The following is an 11,221-nucleotide window of genomic DNA, read 5'->3' on the forward strand; positions in this document are numbered from 1 at the left end:
TTTAGTTTTAAATTTTTGGGCTTGAGGTTTTCTAGTTTGTCCATTTGAAAAAGTAAAAAATTTTGAATTTTACATGAATATTTTTGAAAATATTGAAGAAATAGTTCAAAAGCTGACTTTGCGAGCTTTTTCTTGAATATATTTTGAAAAATACTCCACTTGTGTAGATATCATAATTTTTTATTTTTTTAATTTCTCTTGTCGAGACGAATCAATAATATAAAAAAATTAGACGTAAAACTAACAAACGCAAAAAAAATTTGAATATGAACAAAATAAAAAGTATGTAGTCTACAACTTGTTAATTAGTGGAAACACTTAGATCTTGGATTCAACTTTCAACTCTATTTTTTTTTTCTGCGGGTTAACGGCATTAATTAAGTTATTTTTCTTGAATTATATTTTTGTAGATGTAAGTAAGGAACAAGAGGAATGATCACTTACCTAGAAATCCATAAAAAAAAAATTTGGTTTTAGTACATTTAGAACATTTAATTTACTAAAATATCTCATGACCACCTGAATTTTCAAAAAAAAATCAATTGAACGCCCAAGTCTGGTGTAATTCTCGAGCGACACAAGTGTTTGAGGGGTTTGTTTGGATTCCCTAGACTCAAAAAATGTGCTAAAATCCTTGAGCAGCCCCTGTTGTTTTGGTTAATTTTTTACCTTTGAATAACATGAAAATCTTAAAAATAAAAAGATCTTCGATTAATTAATCACCAAAATGCACTATAACATAAAAATTAGATACAATGGATTTGAACTCGTTCCGTGAGCTTCTTTTTTTTTAGTTCTTTCTCGACTCAGTTTGTGATAAGGTCGTTTTTTTTTTTAAATTTAGATCGTGATGTTTGTTGTTCAAACAGAAAATCAAATTGATTGAATATTGTTAATCATGTAATTGGGGCACATGTATCTCGTCATACATTTCTGACATCATAGTCATTTTAGTTTGTTGAATAAAATATGAACCGATCATACAAAGGAGATGAAAGGGTGGAGAGATTGGTGAGGGGGTGGAGATTTGAGAGGTGAAGATCAGAGAGAGGGGAGGAGTGTTAGACTTGTTTCACATCGCTTATCTAAGTTCAAGCTTGGTTAATAAAATCTAGAGATTACTCCACCTATTGCTAATTGGTTTTACGTTTGAACCTTCCAAGAAATTTAACATGGTATCAGAACTAGGTCTTGGGTAGCCGAATATCGTGTGGTCAAGTCTCCGTTGCCCGAGTCAACTCATCAATTCATACCTCCACGTGCATCCGGACTGCACGTGAGGGGTCGCCCGAGTCAAATATCCTAGTTTCCTCAATTCATATCTCCACGTGCATCCAGGCTCACTACAACACGGAAGGCCTATTGTGAGGAAATATGGCGAGGAAAAGAGATTTCGTTGCTAAAAGTACACAATTTGCGAGGAAATTCAATTTCGTCGCTAAAAAATTACATTTAGCGAGGAAATTTAATTTCCTCGCCAAAAAGTTACATTTAGCGAGGAAATCTGTTTTCCTTGCTAAATGTAATCTTTTGGCGAAAAATATTTTGTCACCTTTTTTAGGACTCATTAAATTTTTTATATGTAAGTCATTATTCATTATGTTCATGTATCTTTAATATCACGATGGTAAAGGATAATCAACTACATAGTTCAATATCATTAGCAAATTTATTAAAATAAAAAAGTGATAAATGAAAAAAAATAGTTTCTTCACCAATCGCATTGAATTGATTAAATAAAAAATATGTTTCACACGAATTATATGAATTCACTTTTCCCCAACTGAAATTAATTGTTAGCAATGTCAGTATGTTCAAATTTTACTAAAATTTATTGTTTGAATACAAAGATTTTTAAGTCGCTCGGGGTGATTTAACCGTCCAATATATTAGCACCAGGGATCAAATTGCCGATATTTTTACACAAAAGGACTTGCGTCTTCCCGCATCGGACACTGCGTTTCAATCTGAAGGTCATGCCTCGACCATCAGCTTGCGGGGGGATGTCAACCAATCAGTGCAAATCAATTGATCAAGAAAAGAAGTCCTAATAATGTTAGCCATTTCAGTGGTTATATTTTATCATTTGCAATATCTTTTGTAAAGCTTATCACTTGTAACCGTATTTGTATATAAATACCCAAGGAATAGAACACTCTAGGTAACAGAGTGCATTCATTCATCAATTCTATCGTATTGTTCTTCTGACTGTTATAAACTCAAAAAAAGGATTGGACATAGGGATTATAAGTTTGTGGATGAATGATGTGCTTTTCAGAAAAAGAATGCATGGGATATATGGATTGCTTTTCGTAGAGATAACTGATTATTAATTCATACAAAAAAAATTAATGAAAAGCTAAACAAAAGATAAAGTACTTAATAATTGCGAAATGTATTTTCAAAATATCACTAATCTATTTTCAAAATATGTAAGGTTAACCCCATTTAAAAAGAAACATAACAAATTATTACTATTGTAATATTGTAGTTGAGTTAAAATTGTTATGGGCGCATATACACAGTAAGAACAGATTAACCCACCAAAAAAAATATCGTATTTGCAGAAATTTAAAGGGCTCAAACTAATTTAGGCACTACAAAAGGTTACTAAACTTAGAGAGAATTAAAATGAAGTATAAAATAAACAAATTTAGAAAGGTATAAAGATTTATTAAAGATATATAACAAAACATTAAATTATAAAAATAAATAAAAGCGAATAATGTTAATGATTTAAAAAAACAAGTTTAAAGAAACACTACGAAGGGACTAAAATTAGAGAGAAATGTTTAAAGAAACAAATTTAGAGAGGTGAAAGGATGTACAAAAGGTTTATATATAAAAAAGGCAAAGGTTTGAACTGGAAAGGAAGTTGGTGTGATGGATGGAGTGAATGCCTCCATACAGGAGACCACGGTTCGAATTCGCGCGGAAGCAAATGAGCTGGAAAACTATCTATTTTTAGTTTCAAGAGTTTTAGTGAGGAAAAATTTCCTCGCCTAAACTATAATTGGCGAGGAAAAAATTAGTCTAGCGAGGAAAAATTTCCTCGCCTATTCTGTAAACATTGTATTAGTCTAGTGAGGAAAAACTATAGCGAGTTGGGTCAGAATAAGCGAGAAAATTTTTTTCCTCGCAAATTCTTTTTGTGACAAGCTTTTTGCGAGGAAAACGGGCAAGGAAATCAGCTTTTTAGCGAGGAAACTAAATCCTCGCTACAAGCCTCTCGTGTTGTAGTGGCTGCACGTGAGGGGAAGTGTTAGACTTGTTCCACATCGCTCATCTAAGTCACTCAAGCTTGGTTAATAAAATCTAGAGGCTACTTCACCTATTGCCAATTGATTTTAGGCTGGAACCCTCCAAAAAAATCTACTAATAAAGAGAAACAAAAAAGATCTCACAAAAGAGATGAAAAACTATTTATGAATGAGTCAGAGGGAGGGAGGGAGCTCTCATAGCTGCCCTGAGCCGAGTCTAACACACACACACACACCACCCCCCTGTGAGCATCAGTCATACTTTGATGATCGGAAAATATAGATTCCACTTTATATTGGGAAAATGCACAAGACATTAGTTATGGCTTTTATGGAATCAGCTTTTTCTTACCGACGGACATCTTTTGTTCGCGGTATGTTGAAACAAAATTGTTATTTTTGAATTCAAGTAGTTCTTTACTTATAAAAATAAATATCAAGATGTATTTGGAACTTGTGGAAGGAAAAAAAAAAAATTTTGAAAAATTCATCTTCTGTTATTTGGTTGGTAGTAGAAAAAGAGAAAGAAACATGACAATGACCTTTTGTCAATTTCCAAACAGACCCTCGGCTTTTCAACATTTGATTGTTTAGTCCTGCCTTGCTCGTTACTAGGCGGCTCCTCCTGATCCCTAGTATTTTTTCTTGTTTGCTTAGAACATCTCCATTTGACGTGTTAGACTACTTTCAATGTCATATTGTCAACAGACTTCTACTTCAAAAGATCTTTCACTAGTATGCACTTTATTTAACCAAACTTGGTGAACAAAATTGTTACGGTGAGTTGAGCGGTATAGCGTGAAAAACAAGAATGTGACGAGACAATACATGGTAGATAAACAAAGAGAGAAAGAGCGACGCACTGTCCTTTATTTTGATTGTATTACTTTTATACAATTCCAACTCATGCCTTGACATGTATTTTTTTTTTTATTGAACTAGCCTTAACGTGTACTTCAACATATGAAACTCACTCTCTAACAAACATTAGCATATCAAATTAGGCCCTATTATTTTTTTTAGTTTTCGTCGCATCACAACCCCTTAACAAATTCCCTTTTAAATTGAGAAAGGGAATAGCTACTACCATACACATAATTAGGAATCTCGACAAATATATCCTTCATAGCTAGTATCATACGTGGATCACACACACCATTTTCTTTTCTTCTTCTTTTTTTTATTTTTTATATCCTCCAAAACAGCTATCACACAGAAAAACATATTTTGTATATAACAACAACATCAACTCGTCAATATAATTCCAAACTCACTTACCAATTCTCCTGACCCACACAATCCCATGTAAGACTTACCGCCTGCGCTCTGTACCAACTCGTCAATATATGCCTTAATGGCGATGTTCTTACGCGTTAGTGGTGTGACACTTTTTTCTTTTTATGCCGTATAGGCGTAGTCTTTGTAGTAGGGAATTTATGTGTTAGTGATGTTGCTTTTCTAACTCAGATTTACACCAGTGTAGAATTTTGTGATGAAAATACTCTCTATATAGAGTTGTTTGTGGCATGAAAATTATGGAGATGGCTTGTAGTGAGCACGTGGACGGAATAAAAAAAGAAGAAGAAGAGATTATTGCCAAAATCGGCAAAGTTGTCTATGTTTGATCACACTTGTGATGTTCTAGAGTAATGACACTTGTGATGTTCAAGTACACTAGAAATGGGAGGATGGATGTATAATGAAATTGGGAGATATTGCAATGAGTGGCGCAACAGAAACGTGGGATTAAATTATTTATTTTTACCATCAAATTCCGGGAACAAAATTTCTAAAGAAGAGGATATTGTAATACCCCATATATTTAAAGAAAAAAAGAAGAAAAAAGAGGTTTAATTTGTGAGAAAAATACTAATTTGCATGCACATTGGTGTTAATTTTGTGGGAGGTTAGCACGTGGAGCACATGTGTGTTGATGTGGGTTGTATTGTGATGAAGATAAGCAAAAATTAGTAGAAAAAGACAGAGAAACAAAAGTAGCAAAAGACAAACAATTAAGTATAAGGGACAAGTGTCCAGTTTTTAGATTAATTTGATGAGTCACCTTGTTGTATAAAGAAGAAAATGTTACAACTTATTTTTGATGGGGGATTGGGGGTGGCTCGGTGGCTGTCTTGGAGAGACAGGAGGGAAAGACTGGTAAAAGGGCAGTGGGAAGTTAGTGTACCAAACTAAGAGGGAGGCTCCCCACCTCAGTTTTCCTTTTATTCGAGAGCCGGGGAGAGTTTTGAAAACTTTTTTCCGAATTCGTTTATCGTGGAATTAAGTGAGGGTTGAGAGGAAGTTTCAAGGGAATTATACGGTATTGAGGTGTTGGTATTTTTGATGGGGATTTTACTCAACATACTAATTATATTAGGGTGTTAATTAATCACCATATTTTAGTATTGGGTTCTGTCTTAAGGATTTAATTCTTCGAGACAGAATCCTCAAACCAATTAAAAACATGATTTTTAGTTTCCCATTCTTTTGATGATGAGTGCTGGCTTGGAGGCCTAAAGTGAAGGTCAAAATTGAAGCCTTTACTTCTTACATTATTTTTTTCTCATTTGGATTTTCAATTTTTAGAACTCGTTTTGTGAAAATTGATACTTTTTTATTTATTTAAACAATGTTGGATTAATGATCAATTTTAACAGATAGTCCAAACTTTTATTCTTTTAAGGTGTCTAAGATTTTGTGTTTAACTGTTTGAGGTGTTTAGGAATGGTTCAAGGGCCTTCCAAGTTTTCACTTTACAAAAATTTATTTCCTATGAGCTATAAGCATTATAAGAGAGATGCTGCTAAGAGTTCTTAAAAAACACTCCGTACTTATTTGTAATTTTTAAATTTAAAAATAATGGGCTTATCGAAATAATATTTTGTACAATATGGATCTTGTTTGATAAATCTCAATAAGATTTTTTGAAAGGTGCAAAAGAGATCGAAAATTATTTTCGTAAATACATTATTTTTAAATTCAAAAATTGCAAATAAATACTTATTTTTTAAGAACCCTTAGCAAAACAGCTACTAAAATTCTACAGTATATATACTTACAACATCCTCACACGTCAGTATATTGAGATCCACTTGTGAAATGATGGGCTCCAGTGCTGACGCGTAAGAATGTTGTAAGTATATTGTAAGATTTCTTTGTAAGCCTGACATTTTTGTATCATGAATTGTATTCAGGGGGCCTTCTTGTAAACTTCAACGATGGTGGGGCTAAAGCAAGCACATCAATTGCCTTAAAATTGAGCTGGGTATACTTTTCATAAAGCACTTCTATCTCATCCATATCCGGAATAAAAATAAAATAAAAATAGCGGATCTTAAATTTTCGGAGTACCAAATCACTAAAAATACTTATATATTATTACATACCATAACAAATTCAATCTGAAGTGGGATAGAACCGTAGAAGTGTAAATAAATTACAAAAATGTGACGAAAGAAGAAGAAGAAACATCTCAACGAAAAAAAAGATAAAAAGGGGACGGCAGCGAAACCCTTTCAATTGATAACTTTAGTCAATCCAATATCTATAGGATACTGATTTTGGTACTTCACTTTTAACGTGAGATTACTATGCACAAAATAGAGCGTCTGCAAACAAAATGTGAAGTTACTGTACACAAAATAAAATGTCTGCAAATAGTTGCTAGATGCACAGACAATTGAGTACATATTCCATGCACAGATCATTTTGGAGCTCGTTTCGGATCCCACAAGTATGATTGAAGCCGCTTATTTTGTTCAAAATATTTTTTTTAGGGTCTATGTAAAAAGTAAGTTCTACCAGATATCCGTAAGAGTCTTTACAAAACATTCAACTTTGTCCCAGAATTTGGCCTGAATTCTGGAAAAAAGTTGGATATTTCGTAAAGGCCCCTACCAGTATCCAGTTGAAATGATTTTTTACAAGGGCCCTAAAAAAAATATTTTAAACAAAATAAGCGACTCCGATCATATTTGTGAAACCCAAAACATGTCCTAAAACGATTTGTGCATGATATGAACTCCATTATATGTGCAATTAGTGCTCCTGAGTATCCCTATCGTCCATTCTTCTCCATTACCCTCCCTTTGTGGTCAGACTCGGGCCCGCATGGGATCATAAGGAATCAGAAAAGCTGCTGTGCTCAGATTCCTTTTTCTCCCATCTCGGATAGCACAAAGATGATCGGAGCCGCTCATTTTGTTCAAAATATATTGTTTAAGGTCTCTATAAAAAATGAGCTTCGTTCGATATCGTTAGAGACGTTAACAAAACACCCAAAATCTCTTCAGAATTTAAAAATCACTTCAGAATTTAGGCCTAAATTCTGAAGTGATTTTGGGTGTTTTGTTAACGCCTCTAACGATATTGAACGAAGCTCATTTTTTACAGAGACCTTAAACAACATATTTTGAACAAAATGAGCGGCTTCGATCATTTTTGTGCGACCCAAGGCAAGAGAAAACGGGATCTGTGCACAGCTGCTGCGCATAGCTTGCTGTGCACGTAGCACAGCTCATAAGGTATCAACTTGATCCGATATTAGAAAGTTTGTGGACACAACAAAATTGTGAACAGATCATGCACAGATTATGTAGTGGTGCTCATAACGGATCCCATACAAATGATCTGAACCGTTCATTATGTTTAAAACTTTTTTTCAAGGGCTTTCACGAAAAATCAGCTCAATCCGATACCTATAAGTACTTGATCTAATCGTCTAACTTTTTATGATTCAAAAACTAAAAGAAAAGTTAGACGATTAGATCAAGTACTTATAGGTATTGGATTGAACTAATTTTTCGCAAGAACCCTTGAAAAAATGTTTTAAATATAATCAACGACTCGAATCATTTATGAATCCCACAACGCAATCTTTGCACGAGTTGTACACAGTTTTACTATGTCAGTAGCAAGGTTCATCGGATATAGTATATCGATAACCTGCATATATAACATAGATGGCAGATCTGATTTATAAACAACTACACAAGTTATTCACATATCGGCGGTATTGTGTAGATCTTCTTCTTCTTCTTCGCGGTTGTACACGAGTTCCGGGACGGAAACATTAAAAGGTGAGTATGGAGGGGAGCGTGACCCAGAATTGACATTAATGACGTCCCAATCAACTCTAGCTTTTGCGTGAAAGGAAAAAAGCATTTATATTGCCTTCATCACAGCCACAACTTTTCTTAAATTAGAATAATTATACAGTACTCAATTGAAAAAAAGGAAGGAATTGCATAACCAATTCCGTGCTTGGATTGACTTTTCCCACCTCGTTTTCAGACTCTAATTAACTGGTTGCGAGAATCCTTTCAATTGAATTTCCACATATGCACACCACGGGCGATTGATGCATATCCATTAAAATATGTACTCGGAGATGCTGCCGAACAGCTCCCTGTAGAGCGAAAAAGACATTTATGTTGATGTGTAAAAGCAAACACACCCACAAAACCATATCCATAGACATCATCATCATCACAGAGAGAGAGAGAGAGAGAGAGAGAGATGGGGAACATCATAGGAGGAGGAAGAAAGAAAGCAAAGGTGATGAAAATCAATGGTGAAATCTTCAAAATCAAGATTCCGGCGCGAACTTTGGATGTAGTGGGCGACTACCCTGGTCATGTCCTGTTGGAATCGAAATCAGTTGAGCGGCTTGGGATAAGAGCCAAGCCACTCGAGCCACAAGAAGCCTTGAAGCCCAAGAAGATCTATTTCCTAGTGGAGTTGCCTAAGCTACCTCAAGAAAAAGTGCCGACGAGGGCGCCGCAATCCGCGAAGGACTGGCTGTTGTCATCATGCCGATCGGTATCCGATCTTGCGGTCACGAGACCAATCGGTCGCGGTTCACCAGGAGGGCCCGGACCAAGTTCCGGGCCTGTAAGGGTTAAGTTGAGGCTGCCAAAGGCCCAGCTGGATAAGATGGTTGAAGAAAGCAGAGATGAAGCAGAGGTGGCTGAGAAGATTATGGATCTCTATAGGGAGAAAGCTGCGGGTGAAGTAGAAAGGGATGGATCAGATGAACATGAAGAAGGGCTTTTGTTGCACAAGAAAGGTCAGTGGAGGCCTGATCTTGGCAGAATTAGGGAAAATTTTGGGCCTGGCGGGGTATCTCTTCTCTAAGCTTACAAGTTTTTCATGTCATGCAAGTTATGATACTGAACTCTACCGAGTTCGCCCATGGTGGTGGTCAAGATCGCTGGGACTACGTAGTTTGCTCCTCCATATCTCGGAGTCACTCTTGTAGAGCTAATTCAAGTAGAATGTTGTCACGATTTTAATTAGATCGTTGTCAGTAGACGACGAGATTAATCTCTAAAGATTAATCGAGGCGGGATAAACTTGCTCAAATACCTGAATTATAAGAAAAACTTGCATGTCATGGTCAGTTCATATGCTGTGTATATATATAGAATAAAGAGAAACTATCGCCAAGCGGACTTTTGCAAAATTTACCACCATCCATGGCAATATCCCCCCTGTTAACCTAAGCCCTTGGGATTGTACTACCAATTCCAAAGGCCTCTAATAGTTTGTTTGTTAATCAAAGTGGGTTTGGACTATGAATCCAATGGGATTACTAAGCCGGCCCAGAGGGGTATTCTGCTTGCTCGACCAAAGTGTGTACTAGTAAAGAGCGCCCCAAGCGTAGGGCTAGGTCGGTTGCAGCATAATAAACTCGAAAGTCCGAGGTCGAATCCACAGGGAGCCAATGGAGCTAGGCTGGAGGTTTGATTTACGAAGGGTTTTTAGCGTTAGGACCGTCAACCTTTAGGTTCGGCTTTGAGACGGCCAACTTTTGAGTGATTGAAATTCTCTCTACCTCCTAACTTGATTGAAAATGAAGTTTGACTAGAAATTAAAAAGGGCAAGGTCTAGGGGTTTATTCTGCCCCATAACTTAGGTCGTTCAATGCTTCTCTTCGAAAACTCAAGTGAGAGTCATTGTCATTTGATCTCACTCGGAAGGTTTAACCATGAAAATCAAGTTTAACTCATACAACAAGGTTTGGAGATGGAAAGGAACTCATTTAGGCATTTTATCAAACACCTAGAGTGACAGAGTTCCAAGCATGCCGTGTGCCAAGGAGACTTGTCGACACGGCATCAAAGAAGTTAACAACCCTAAGTTTAGACCAAAGATTAGAGTTCAACAAGTTCTTTGAGGCATTTTGGCAAACACTTAGAGTAACATAGCTCCAAGCATTATATGTGGCAAGAGATCGAGTCATTGCCTACACATAATCAAAGAGGTTAACAACCCTAGGTTTTGTTACATAAAAATGAACTTAATCCATTCACAAACCACATTAAGTACAAGAAATGAGAGAAGCCATTAAACTACCCAAGTCATGGGGTAGAAATCACCCCATGACCAAGCCAAGGAGGCTACCCCTCCGTTAGAGATGAACAAAGCAAGAAAGATGATGGAAATGCTAGAAACATGGTGAAAAACGAGATTAACAACTAAAACATGTATTGAAATTAAGAGTACTTACATGATTCTTGAAGAAATTACATGGGAAATGGAAATCTAAGCTCAATCCATGGAGGATTGAGGTAAAACCTAAGGAGGGAGCTAGAAAGAGAAAGGGAAGGTCAAGAAGTTCCCTAATTTCGTGCAAAAAGAGTATATATAGCCCCCATCCAAGATAATTGCAAAATTGCCACTGAAACATTTGCAGACTGGGCTCCTACCGGTAGGGATTGACCTCCTACCGGTAGGAGTTCTTCGGAGCAAAGTTGTGGCCTCGCTGGATTGGTTTCCTACCGGTAGAACTATTCACCTACCGGTAGGACTATTCACAGATTTTTGCCTTTGACTTGCTGAACTTCGCGGGCTCGCTCCGGACACTCCCGAACTCGGATTTGGGTGTCCTTCAAACCGTTGGAAAGCTTGTTGAGTCTACTTTCTAACCCAAGTGGTTTGGATCAAAAGTAATTTTTACA

The 11,221-nt window shown here is 36.2% G+C and overlaps 1 protein-coding gene across 1 annotated transcript; it reads left to right on the forward strand.

The window, feature by feature from the left end:
• The first annotated feature begins 8,511 nt into the window (after positions 1-8,511).
• On the forward strand, positions 8,512-9,654 carry LOC131302630 (uncharacterized protein At1g66480-like). The gene has a single exon (XM_058329364.1). The coding sequence runs from the start codon at positions 8,778-8,780 to the stop codon at positions 9,393-9,395; it is 618 nt and encodes a 205-aa protein (XP_058185347.1). The 5' UTR covers positions 8,512-8,777; the 3' UTR covers positions 9,396-9,654.
• Positions 9,655-11,221: the final 1,567 nt, after the last annotated feature.

Source organism: Rhododendron vialii, chromosome 10a (genome assembly GCF_030253575.1).
Source record: "Rhododendron vialii isolate Sample 1 chromosome 10a, ASM3025357v1".
Lineage (NCBI taxonomy): Eukaryota > Viridiplantae > Streptophyta > Magnoliopsida > Ericales > Ericaceae > Rhododendron > Rhododendron vialii.